This window comes from Patagioenas fasciata, chromosome 12 (assembly GCF_037038585.1).
Source record: "Patagioenas fasciata isolate bPatFas1 chromosome 12, bPatFas1.hap1, whole genome shotgun sequence".
NCBI classification, from domain to species: domain Eukaryota; kingdom Metazoa; phylum Chordata; class Aves; order Columbiformes; family Columbidae; genus Patagioenas; species Patagioenas fasciata.
The window spans coordinates 23,447,081-23,460,613 of NC_092531.1; the positions used below are offsets into that span (position 1 = coordinate 23,447,081).

At 45.9% G+C, this 13,533-nt stretch overlaps 1 protein-coding gene across 3 annotated transcripts in view; it reads right to left on the reverse strand.

The window, feature by feature from the left end:
• PDE8A (phosphodiesterase 8A) overlaps window positions 1–13,533 on the reverse strand; it is a 134,450-nt gene that overhangs the window by 108,598 nt on the left and 12,319 nt on the right. For 2 of the 3 annotated variants that reach the window (XM_065847378.2, XM_065847377.2), the window contains exon 1: window positions 7,477–9,066. The exons of the other annotated variant lie outside the window; for it this stretch is intronic. In XM_065847378.2, coding sequence (XP_065703450.1) covers window positions 7,477–7,737 — 261 coding nt within the window. In that variant the 5' untranslated portion in view covers window positions 7,738–9,066. Of the gene's footprint in view, window positions 1–7,476; window positions 9,067–13,533 lie in introns of those variants that run through there. 3 annotated transcript variants of the gene reach the window in all.

Genomic DNA, 13,533 nt, shown 5'->3' on the forward strand with positions numbered 1-13,533 from the left:
CACTTCAGCGTGTGGGAGAGCTCTGGATTCCAGTACTTTTAGACTTAAACCCTGATATTCGTCCTAGGCTGAGATATTTATCACCGAGCTCATGGAAAAGCGAGGTTTTAGCAGCCAGTTAAGCATGCAGGGAAAGTCACTTCTGCTCCAAGTTCCCAAAGCAGAAGGTGTGGTTGTCCTCAACCATTTGTGGAATTTCTCACCAAACTTTTACGAAATGAAAGAAAATGAAACAGCGGACTATTCCAAAAAGAATTGCACATCTGCAAACGCAGTTGAGCTCAGCTCAGCGCTGATCTTGACCTCCCCACCTATCCCATGGAAAAACTGGGAATTAAAATCACTGTTGTAAAACAGATCTACACTTCAGTGTCAGAAAACACGCAATCCTGATTTAATTTAATATGAATGAGGAACGTAATCTGACGACGCAAGTGTAGACGCTCCTAAATACAGTAAGATTGTAGTCAATGCAGGTCGAAGTTTGTTCGTCGTGCTTTAATTAAAACATCAGCATGGTTTCTTCAGACAATATCTTTATAAAGAAGGTTCACTTTGCAGATCGCTCACTGAGGTCATTTGGCTGATTGAATTTTATTAGAGAAAACAGAACCTCAAGCCCAAAGACAGAAAGCAATGCATATCTTTAAAAATACATTGCCTTTTAGTGGAGGTGGCGGATGTCATTCTTACGTATTTGTCCAGTGATACAGGTTTGGTTTTTTTGTATGGATTTACTTAGGAAACTGGGAAATTTAAAAAACAAATAAAATATTTCAAGGTTGCTGTTTTTCCCTTAACAATATCAGAAATCTGGTCATGTCACCACATCAAATGTTTGATTTATAAAAGAAAGCACCTCCTACTTGAAAAGGTTTGATCCTTCCAGGCACGTAAAATGTTTCGAGTTTCCTACGCCAATTTTAAATTAATGTGCAAAATAACTCGGCTTTTGCAAAAGGAGCGAATTCTCATTCAGACGCAACTTAAATCTGTTAAAAATATTACTTAACAAGCCGATTCATTTCTATCCTGATTAAAAGAAAAAATAAACCCGTGAAATAGTATCTGTTTAGTTCACTCGGGAATGAAAGAGTTATCTGGCCAACGAGGAGATTGTCCTTACACCAACAAAAATGTCACCCTAATTTCTAGGAATCCAGTGCTCAAAAATTGCCTATCGTGTAATAAAGCAGCAGAACCGAAAGCAGCGCTTCCTCCTCCTCCAAGCGATGACAGGAATCCCAATTTAAGTCCCTCATACTGGAATCAGTCTTTTTCATTAGCAACATAATTGTATTCCCAAAATCGCTTCTAAACCTTGAATTTCCCTTTTTTATTCTGACTTCATTTGCAAGGACATTAACTCTCTGCATGTATACATGCAGACTACCTTTCAACATTTAAAACACTATCAAAATCCATCTCAAATCGCCTTGCCAACCACATTCATAACTTAATTCATGCCAATGCATTTCCCTGTCAAAAAGCAGGTTCTAGCCCTTGTCCTTTCTCCTGAAATGAAGCCGTACGTGTGGGAACTGGTTCACAGAACGCTAAGCTTTTTACTTTATGCAGAGTGACAGATTAAGGGATTTTAAAAGGAAGAGGAGAAAAAGGTCTGAGAGTTTGATTTGAGGCCAACAGTTCAAGCCATAGTAAAAGGGGATGGTCTGGAAGAATGCACAAATTAGAGACTCCACTCTTTCATTTCCCTGTGTGTGTACCAACATCATTTATTACATTCTGGCCTTAGCAGTGATTTCAAGAAAGAAACTAAAAGGGGATGAAACTCTTTTTGAAAAGCAGAGGCTTTTAACATCACTTCTTCAATGCCTTTGAAAACTTAAAATCCGACAGTGGGCAATAAAACTGTTTAGTACATCACGCACATTAAAGCCATTCAATTTACATCTTATCATCCCGTGCCAATTTAAATTATGGTTAAATGAAGATATCTAATTATTTTACCAAACGGACAGACAGCAATGCGCAGAACGTCACAGGGCCAAGTGAATTCCCAGTGAACCTCCACTACGCGAACGGGGCTGACTTATAATACACTACGGAAAATGCACTTTGCACGTGGAGCGTGGTTTAACGCCCAATCTCAGCAACTTCGCTAACGATGTTTGAATTCCTTCCACGGCTGGTGAAGCAGTTTACCGTGTGGGCATATTCCATCCATACGCACCACCAGAACAGAAGACAATGCCGGATTGTTCTCCGATGCGCGCAGGTGCTGCTGCGGTCCCTGACAAAATGACAACTGACGTAAAGCTGCTACCCAAGCAATTTCACCTTGGGCCAGCGGCTCATTACCACATTTGCTTTAGGTTTCTTCCACTTTTTGCTGAGAGCTGTTAAGAGCTTTAGCTGTCCATATCTCTAAATATTTATTTCCTCTTCGAGGACTCATTTGAAAGTCAATTGGCATTCCAAGCCCTCAAAAAGTGGAATATTTTCAGTGTATTGTTACTATTGCTTAAGAAACCCAATTCTGGAGTCCCTTCTCAAGGTGACAGCCAAGAGAGGTGAACAAAAGTTCATATAATAACTGAAGTCAAACAATTTCTCACTGTGGTTAATGGCAACCGTGGGATGTAATAATTTCAATGGATGTTAAAAATAATTCTCATTCAAATATCTCTCGTTTTCTTGACATGGATATCCACCTGAAGATGAGGAACAGCTATTAAAGCATACAATATGCAGTTTCCAAAGAGTATTTTTCCTAAATTTCAAACGAACAACTTCCTTAACGAGACATTCTTCATATTCACACGGATTATAAGCATCTTATAAACTAAAATACACTGAGCATGAAGTACCCGCAAGCGGTTGCAACCATTTAGTATCTTTATATTTAGACTTAGCATTTTGGATGTAAAATGTGAACCACTAAACGGCAACGCTGGTACCTTGCACTGGAATTTGACACCACGTGTAATACTGGGAATGGTAGAAAGGGAGGGAGGACTACAGAGTGTATCAACCCTTAATCCCTCTGCCTGGCTTACAAGTACATTCTACAACCAGAAAATTTCTCCCTGTGGATGTACTTACACTTGAACGTGAGCCACACGTTAAAAATACAAAGGGTACAACGCAGTAAGATAAATACCTAAAAGTGCAGAAATACAGGCTTGTTTTTAATACTTCCTCTATTGACACATTCAGCTGGCAGAAAAGGAAAAGCTTAGAAATTAACTACCTAAAATGGCCAGGGAAGAGACACAAAGCGAGCGCGGAGCAGGGGCAGGGAAGAACAATGCAAAGGGCAGAGGGAAGTCGGTGTTTCGAGTCTGGCAGATGGATTTACAGCTGAAAGGAGTCCGGGTGAAGTTTTAACCAACAGCAAGAACTCCACAAATCCAGGGTCAAACCATCTCAGTCACACCAGGAATTGCCCTCAGAGGCATTTTGCACAAGTCGGTTTGCTTGACCAGGAGGGGTATCAATAATAACGCTTTAAAAACTGGAAACACAGCTTATGCTATCTCAGTGTAGCAATCTATACGCTGTGATTTACAGCTTGTTTGGGTTGGGGTTTTTTTCCCCAGTTTACATTACAAACAACAGGAAATTAAAAGGTAAAGATAAAAAACAGACTTAAACACGAACCCTGTTCACAGGGTTCACACCACTTCGTTTTATACTATTTAAAAATTAGACTCCCATCCTCCCCGGGTTCATGCCTTGCAACGACAGCATAAAAAGCACCGGCCTCAAAGTCTGAACCCCATGAAGATTGAGGAAGGTTGGTGGTGGAGGATCCCGGGGGAGCGGGAGGGAAAGGTGATGGAGGGGTTTTCGGGAAAATGATGGAGGGAACAGGGAGGAATCAGGAGAATCGCGGACAGTCCGTGTGGGAGTTTCAAAGCGAGAGGGAGCCTGTGTGTTCCAAGGGAAGGAATTAGCAGGCAGACAGGAAAAGAACAGACAGCTTAACGGACTAAATAACGTGCTGCTAAACGCTGACACCAGATCCACTTCGGCACCGCGGCTCCGACGCGGCCCACGGCCTCCTATACGCGGAATTATGCAACCGTTGGTTTGCAGCCGCTGCAAAATTCTCGGGCGATTTCGCTGGGTTTGAATGAAGAAAACTTAGTGGGTGCAGGGCCATGGATTGAAACTGGCTGGCCCGTATCAGCCGATAAATCAAAAGGCTGTTTCACATTTAGCCCTGCTGGCTTAGGGCTACTTTTAATTTAAAACAAAGGAAGTTTGGATTGACTCTCTGATCCCCTTGCACCCAAACGCACGTATTTCTGTGGTAAATGTACATGACAGGGAGAGTTACACAAGAGGAAGGAAATCTCACATACGTAAAAGAATGACAGAGCAAAATAAGAGCGTAATGTATGTGCTACGGCGTATATTAATGCACTATAGAAGAGACACACACATGTGATATGCCTATGAATACCCAAGCCAATTTTAAATAAATGCCCATGAGGGTCTCATACCATTCCAGCATTTATTCCGCTTATGCTATAGATTAAACAGAGGTATTATTTTAAAGGTGTTTAAGCAGGTTTCTATAAAGCCAAGTACCTTTGCCACAAATTCAACAACATGAATGTCTGAAGAAAGAAAATCATAACTAAGATAAACAAAAAAGACAAACTATTTCAAGTCCACTTTGAGATTTTTAGAGCTAAAAAAAGAAGAAAATAACAGGAAAAGTCTCCTTTGCAACAGCACTGGGTGTCCTTCGATATTCTTAATGTAGCACTGGATAATCAAACCACAGTCGCTATTACTGCAGCTAAGCCTTGCTCATCTTTCACTGGGAAAAGCAGAGTTTAAGCTGTGGAGTGGGCACATCAAACACATCTATACCAGAAATAGGTATTTTGGCATTTATCTCTGCCAACACACACTTTCAGGACTGCTCTATGAATGTGCTATGGATAAACTCAGGGTTTTCTCTATTAGGAAAGAACAGGTAACTTTTTTAGCTACAGTTTGTAAATGGATGCGAATCATAAAATACAGTATGCTCACACCACACATCCAGAAAATGACCCAGAAAAAAGATATAAGAAGACATACACATAAAGCCAGAATGAGTCTGGGGCTAATTAGCAATATATATAATACAATTTACCAGCTAGCTTGGGTTATTTATTTTAATGACACTTTCTGACTTGAAAAATGTGCGCTATAGCTAACAAACTGATTGAAGTTACTGCGCTGCCTATTATACATATTTTACTAAATGTAATGCTAATGCCAAAGTGAAAAGATGAGATTTACACGAGCCAAGTTTTGTTCTCAGCTCTGACATAGGAGTCTCTTGGCTTTAATCAGTGCATACATGACAAAAAGAATGTGAATGAATGTCAATTAAAGTGCTCTGAGACGAAGTGGAAACGCCGTTCAGGCAGGTTACCAGCTATTCGCACTAATTCTGATGACACCACCATCGGGCAAAGCACTAAAGAGTTGTGGCACCTTGTGTCCCTGTCCGAGTATCCCAAGGGCCACACAGGGTGTGCTGCCCACTCTGAGGAACAGCAATAAATCCTAGTAGCACCCAAATCCCAATCATACTATACACACTAATAATAAAAGCAGAGAATTAAACACCAGGCTGCTTTATGGCTCTAAAGAGCATTATAGGATTTTGCACGTGGAAATCACGGAGATGTGATGCGTCCGACAGATTCGGTGCCCAGCTGATGGCAAACAGAACTCCGCTCTCGTTCCGCAGAACCCCATCATTTCACAGCAATGTGCTTCGAGTGATGACGAGGGCAGAAAACACGACTGATAAAAATCACAATGACTGCCAATCAGGTCACAGCATGCACATGAACCAGCATCAACCCTATAGCATCTGGCTGAATTACCCAAACTGACTAACAACAATCCCTACAGAATCCTTGAAATCCAACATCAGAACTAAGGCTGCTTCTGCAAACTGGTTTTGGAGTTGTTTTTTCCTCATAAGCAAGGACACAGACGACAAATGCACAGACTTCAAATTTTAAGACGATTTTTGGTTTAGATTTTGCAATGTGCAATTACAATTAAAGAATTCACCTAGCAAAACAGTTGTCAGATGACAACTTAGGTTTCCTGACTGTGGTTACTGTATGAAATGTGCCGTAAGCACATCTGTCGCGTGTGAGCAGAGCCATAAAGTTCAGTTTCCTGTACAGCGTTACTAACACAAAAAAATTAGCTTAGTATAACACCATTCAGCTTCACGTTCTGCCTCAGGTACTGTTAATTCCTCCTCCAACTCCCTACTTACAAAGCGTCTTCTCATTTTCTAGGCTTTTTCTAAAATCCTATGAACTAAGATTACTGTATCTGGAGGAAAACTATTAAAGAAAATCACTCACAGCACTGCAGAAAATTATTGCAGGTCAATACTCTAGAAGCTGTCCTAATGAGCACGTAAAAATCCTAAGAAACCTAAAAATCACCAGAGTTTCTCCGAGCCTGCACAACGTTTGACATTTAGCCAGCTCTCGCCTGCATCTCAAGCCTGCATCTTATATTTATGGCACGTATATCTCAGTCCTTATCACGGTAACCCCGAGCAGATCAGCCACGTTATATAATATCCCCACGGCTGCTACTATTTGATTTTTTTAACATATATTTGCCATTACTTATTTTTACAAAACAGAGATTGTTCCCCCTAACTAAATACGTGAAATAATCAAAATCTATAGCATTAGGAGCTAAAGAACGACCCATAAACAAACAGGCCATCAATAGAAAGTAAACAGAGGAGCAAGCATGCTGCAAAACTAACTCGCTTTAAACAAAAAATAGAAACAAATTACAGTTTTTTCGGTATGTGTCTGCCAACTTCGTACAGCCTTGGGTTGTATCTCTGCACAAAAGCACGCACGCTAACACACACGCCAAAAAATACCCGATTCGCAGCAACGGACAAGGTCAACTCATTGCTAATGTAAATCAGTACCCAGAGCAAAAACCACTGTCGCTCCCCTTTCAACTTTCTGAAGGGCAGAGGAATGCAAATTGATCATTCCAGGCAGCAGATCCCTTCGGACCGCGATTTGCCTCTGCTCCCACACCAGACGGGCACCAACGGCAACACCGGAGGACCCGGCACCAACACACACGTACGACACCGGAGTTGGTGGCGGCGCAGCCCCACGCACGGCAGTCCCACCACGGACAGACAGACAGACCGACGGACGGGCCCTCCGCCTTCCGAAGCAAGACCCGTGTCCCCAGCAATAAGGACCGACAAGGACAATCACACCTGCCCGGCATTAGGAAAACTCATTTTGTGGAAGGAGGGAGGAAAGAGGCTTGGGTACATCTATAAAGTCATTCCATGAGGCTGATTAGTTTATAAACAAAGTAATAGCTCAAGCCAGGAAAAGCCGCCCCGCAACGCATCGCTTCGGCAGGGAGCTCCTCGGGTTAAACCGCTACAGTCCTGAGAGAAACAGCGCTTGTGTTTAGCACCCTTTTTACCTTAACACTGGATCTGCTGGTCTGGGTCTCTGCCTCCATGCTCTGGCTGTTCTCCCTCTTGTCTTTCTTAGAGGAATTAGTCCTCACCTTATAAGTGGATGTGTTGGAGGACTTAATGAATAATCCTGGGACGGGGTTGCCTTGCTGCTGTTGAGACATGGTTGTGTTGGTCTGGTGAGGGGAATTGCACTCCTCAGACTCTTTGCTACTGTGATAGACCACTCTGCTGTCAGAGATGTGGATGCTTGGAGCACAGCCCATGCTTTGAGGCCACCTGGGGAATACTTCTAAATTGTATATTTATATGTGTATATATATATATATCTCCTTCCTTCCCGTTGGTATTTTCCCCCTGCTTGATTTTTTGTTAACAGGTTGAATGTCTTCCCTGCGGCTCCGCTATGCTCTGAAGCATTGCCATCGGTCCCTTCTACACCGCCAGAAAGCGTGTCTGTTCTCCTCGTCCTCCAGGAAACGGGTCCTTGTATCTCAATCTCAGCAGTGGGCTGGGGAGCCGGAGGGGAGGGTGGGAAATCAAAAACCGGTCGACTTCATATTTTCACAGATTATTATTAATTTTTCTAGGCCATCTGAGAATCTTGGTAAGGTTGCCTTCTGGGGAAAATTTAAAAAAAAAAAAAAAAGGAGGGGGGGTAGGCAAAAATAACAAAAAACCCGAAGCCCCAAAGCCGCAAGCACACACACACCCCGGCGGCTCCTCGGCCAGGCTCTCAGAGCGGTCAGGGGCACTGCACCATCGCCGCCCGCCTAGTCCGGAGCACGGCGCATTTTCCACCTGGGTTTGCACAGCGTTACCGATTAACCCGGTGCGGGCCGGGGGCCGCTCCCCACCTCGTCCTCCGCGCTCACTCCCGGCGGTCCCGCCCGGCGCTGCGCGGTGCCGGGGCTGTGCTTTGGGGGGGTGCTTCGGGGCTGAGCGGGGGGCCGAAATAAATTAAAAAAAATTAACAATAATCGCAAATCGGCGCCCCGGAGAGCCGGCTGCGCCCCTCACGCCGCGCTGGGCATGTCCCGCACCGCCTCCGGCGCGGGGGTGACATTCAGGTTCCCGTCGTCGGAAGGAAGCGCCCCCCGTCAGGCGGCAGCGGGGCTCTCCGGCCGCCCCAGCCGCATCCCGCCCGGCGGGGCTCCCGGCTCAGCGCCGCGGGACCGGAGCGGGCCGGGCCGCGGGGAGCCCCCTGAGCTCCCGGGCCGAGCGCCGGGGGCGGCCCTCGGAAAATCAGGGCACGGCCCGGAGGGCTTTGCAGAGCCGCGGGAGGAGCCGGCTCCGCTGGCGGACGCATCAAAGGGCCTCCATGTTGGGGGGGATTTTTTTGGTCAGAGAAATGATGCGAAACGGCGAGGAATAAAAAAAAAAAAAATTAAAAAAGAGAAAAAATAAAAAGAGCGAGAAGTAGAAGGAGAACGGTCCTAGCGTCGCATCCCGGCGGGAAGGGTTGCAGCGGCGAGAGCTCTAATTCCCAGGGCCGTGGCGTCCGCGTCCCTTGCAGCGGGGAAAAGCCTCTCTCCTCGCAGCGCCTCGCTCGCTCCGCGCCCGCCGTGTTATTATTGATGTTCCTCGGCAGCGGCGGCCCCGTCCCCTCCCGAGCCCTCCCTCCCCCGCCCCGCCCGCCCTTCCCCCGCCAGCGCTGCCCCGGCGCTTGACAGCGGCGGAGCCAATAACAGCGCCCGGCGGCGCTGACCTCCGGCCCGCGCTGGCGTCAATGCAAATGAGCCGCCGCGGGCCAATGGCGGCCGCGCCGCCGCGCCGCCCGGGAGAGCCAACTTCAAACCGCCGCGCCGCGCGCGCCCGGCGCCACCTGCGGCGAGGGGACACCCGAACCCCCCGGACAGCCCCCCTGGGAACCCCCCGGGAACCCCCCACCCGGGACATCCCCCCGGAGCGCGGAGCCAGAGGCACCTTCACACGGCTGGCACCTCCGCCCGCCTCCAGCCACTTCGGGTCCAATTCGCTTCTTTCTCTTGACCTCATTCACGTTTACAGATAACTAAAGGGTGAGTGTCAGGAGGAGGGAGCCAGGCTCTTCTCGGTGACAACCAGTGATAGGACAAGGGGTAATGGGTTCAAACTGGAACACAAGAGGTTCCACTTAAATTTGAGAAGAAACTTCTTCATGGTGAGGGTGTCAGAGCCTGGCCCAGGCTGCCCAGGGAGGCTGTGGAGTCTCCTTCTCTGCAGACATTCAAACCCGCCTGGACACCTTCCTGTGGAACCTCAGCTGGGTGTTCCTGCTCCATGGGGGGATTGCACTGGATGAGCTTTCCAGGGCCCTTCCAACCCCTGACATTCTGTGATTCTTTGAATTCTCAACCCAGTGTCATTTGTGGGAATCAGAAGTTTGGCTGCCCCGTGGATGCCCAAAGAGCTGGGAGCACGCTGGTTCTGTTTCTAGGAACCAGGGACCAGCCCGGGCTCTGCTGGGGCTGCTCATCTCCTGCCTTTGCACCTCTGGCCACACCAAGTTCTTTGAAAACGTTTTGAAAGCAAAGACCATGAACAGGAAAGATGGTGCTACGGGGATAGCGCCAGACCCTAGAGCTTGGTAAGCAAACTGCAGACAGGCCTTTTCTGGAATACGTGTGTAAATAGACTTTTTCTGTTTCTGTATCATATGGAAGTAAGACTAGACATCTGTACATACTAAAAGAGACAAGGAGTATTTAAATCCCTTTAAAACATCACACCCAGGGCAAGTTGAGTTACTGCTACGGACATTATGTGTTTGAGAAGCACCAGCTCGAGCGCAGCTCGGGCTCAACAGATACACGACACCTCGCTCTGCCAGAGACCACACAGCACCCAGCGGGCTCCCAAGAGCCCTGTTTGTGTTCCACGCGTGCCTTTCGCCTTCATCTGCAGCTCCAGCAGCCTTCACTCTGACTCGCAGCGCTGCCTCTCCCAGGCACCGCCTGTTCTCAGGAGGAACAGCTCAGAGGTGACAGCACTTTAGGGAAGGCCAGGTCAAACTTTAGATTTAGGAGCATGGAGAAAACCAAATATCAGAGACGTGACTTTTGTCAATAAGCTCCAGCTTTTGAGGAGGTAAAAAGATGTTTCGCAGGAGGAAACTATTTAAATTACTCCAGATTTGTATCATGGATGCTTCCGTGCTCCCCTGTCAGAATCACCATGTTTCAGAAAAAGCCAATTCAGCATGAGCACATCGGTGCATTCGGAACAGTCAACCTCTGAACAGTGCCTTAGCTGCGTGACAAATGTCATCATGTCAAAATTAAAAGCAAAATGTGCAGATACGATGACTATGACAGCAAGAGTGGCAAAAAGCAGCTCTTCATTCATATACATAACAGCATCACTCGATACAGATGAGAGCACCTTATAAGGTTAGGAGATGCAAAGCCAAAAGTCAGTGCTTTTGAGAAATGTGGTTTTTCGGGATAACCACAGTACTCGCACTGTCAGAATGCTTTTATTTATTTCTCATAATTGCTACGTTTAAAGGCCGGAAAATCAAGTCTTTCCTTCCCCGATCTCTCTGCTACTGTGCAAGTTCAAGTATAAGCAATAGTCACATAAACTTCATCCACCCCATTAATTTCGCTGATCTATGTGCCCTGTCAGAACCAGAAAAAGACGCTGGTTTCCTGTGCTCTCTCGTCACTTTGGATGCCCACTTAAGATAAGCACTTAATAATAAATGAAGGGAAAGGCTTAACATGCCTGCTTTAAACAGTGGGCACTGTTTGGAGAAGAATCCTGCCCTCATTCTTTCCTTTACGTTAACCATTATTTACCAGATCCCATTCACAGGAACACTGAAGTGCAGCTAGAAAGAGGCTGAGTAAGAAGAGAATGCAGCAATTCCTACTTGTGCCATTAACCACAAGTGTGGGCTCTCCTCTGCTTCAGCCTTAATGGATCTGTCAGCAAAACGGCCGCTGCACTTTACTTCTGGTGGCACTGGAGGACTCAGACACAGCAAAACTTCATTTTCAGAGCTCTGCATTCAGTTTGCAGTGCTGACACCTAGAGTTGAGCCTTCTACTTCTTAAAATAAATGGGTTTGATTTACAGCTACGTAAAGGTGAAATGTACGTTTTTATGGTGTCATTTCAAAAAAATATTTATATTAAAAACATCTCTGCTTTCCCTTTTTGAGGCAAACAAGTTCCCATTCAAGCAGTTTATCCAAATGACAGACAAATGCTGAGGGGGTAGAGAAACGCTTTGTTGTTTGTACAATAATAGCATGACAAAACAACCAAGCGTACACGCAGATGTGACGCGCGTGACCTCTTTGCCCTTTTTGAGATGTTTTTCCACACCAACCCCAGGCAGATCGTTTCTGAGCATTTAAATCTACAGCCTAACTCCAAACAAACAAAACCAAATAAGCCTCCATCTGCAAGGTTTTCAGGTCAAAATTCACACCGGCTTGAATGGGAGAACGAGGTGAACGCAAAATGCCTGAACCCCAGTAGTCTCATAAAAGCCATTGAACAATCAGTGTAGTTGTTCATACACTGGTGAAAATCCAAATAAGACAAAAAAAATCTCTATTTGAATAAAACACTGGCTCACACATTGGTCTGTTTCTCTTCAGTTTGAAAACATTGGTGCTGGTATTTATCGCCAATAGAAAAATACAGCTGAAAGTATAGATTCACCCGCAGTCTAGAATCAGGGAGACGCGGTAAAAACATCAGAATCCTTGCCGATGGTGATTTGTCACTACACTCTATGAACTCTGTGGATAAAGGGGCTTGTTCAAGCTTATTTGCTGAAGTGCAGCTCAGGAAATGGTAGGCCCTATTATTCAAAAAAATCAAATAGTGCAAAAGAGCAGAGGAAAGAATAGGAGGGTAGCCACTGGCTTATTAGGGCTGTGGGGGAAGTGTAAGGTCAGTACAGAGTCAGTAAGTTAGAGGTCAGAAGAGAACCAGCTCCAGGAGACAGCTGGGGAATGAGAAAGGTTATTTATGGAGAATAAGGTTGAATTTCATTCAGGACTGCAGAATAAGAAAGAAGGCTAGGAAGGAGTTTGGAATGATTGTTATCAGCTGGGTCTGTAGGCAAGTGGATGCTGTGATATTGAAGTATTTAGGGAACAGATACATCAGCTCAAAATTTTAAAAGGATTGAAAATCACAGTATCCAGCCACTTCCCCATCCGACAGACAAATTATATTGGATCCTGGATTGGTTGACAAAAGACTGAAAACCACAATGACTCCCCCTGTCTGCTATCTCCCCAAAAATTCCCCTAAGGAAAAGCACTCCCCTCGATGTATGAGCAGTTCTGCATCCACTTACAGGCTTTGACCATTTCCCATTGTGCACGAGCACTGGAACAATTCACTCCTGCCCAGCTACACAAAAATGCATATGAAGGCCTGGAGAAAACGTTTGGTGCCAAAACCCTATTCCAATAATATTTCCATGCCTAAGACACTGACAGGCAGAATTATGCAGAAGAAATGACGGACTAGCACCTGCAGGAACAAAACCATCAGTGTGCTTTGGAAACAGTGCTTGCCAGCGGTGGCAGAGCAAGCGTGCCTGCAGTGCTGTGAGCACAAGGAAGCAAGCTTGATCTGAGATTACTCCGAGTGGTTTTAATTGCTCCCCCCCCCAAGTCAGCTGCATGTTCCAACTGTGTCTTCTGGCCTTCTGAAAAGCCAGGCGATCCTGCTGGCCTCGAGACCAGCGAAGGAGGCAGCGGGGAGGAAGAAGAGGTGGGGAAAGCGTGGAAACTGTGCCAGCACACAAACAGCTGGATGGACTCCACACTGCTAAGCACTGACATGTGCTGTGACAAAGCTCTAGCCCTAAGATATTCCAGAAGAGAAAACAGGGACCATACTCTGCCTTAGCCACACGTCTGTAGCAGCTTCACATCCCAAGAGCAGGCTAAGGCTGCTTCTGCTCGTCTGTGTCAAAGCAACAGGTATCTTGGAACTGGGCGTTTTCAAGTGACACAAGACGAGTGTAAAATTTGTGCTGAGATGCTCCTGGAATGTACAGAAGTACAATGGATTTGTTTTCTGCATCACTTTCCTGATGTCCTGGAATAA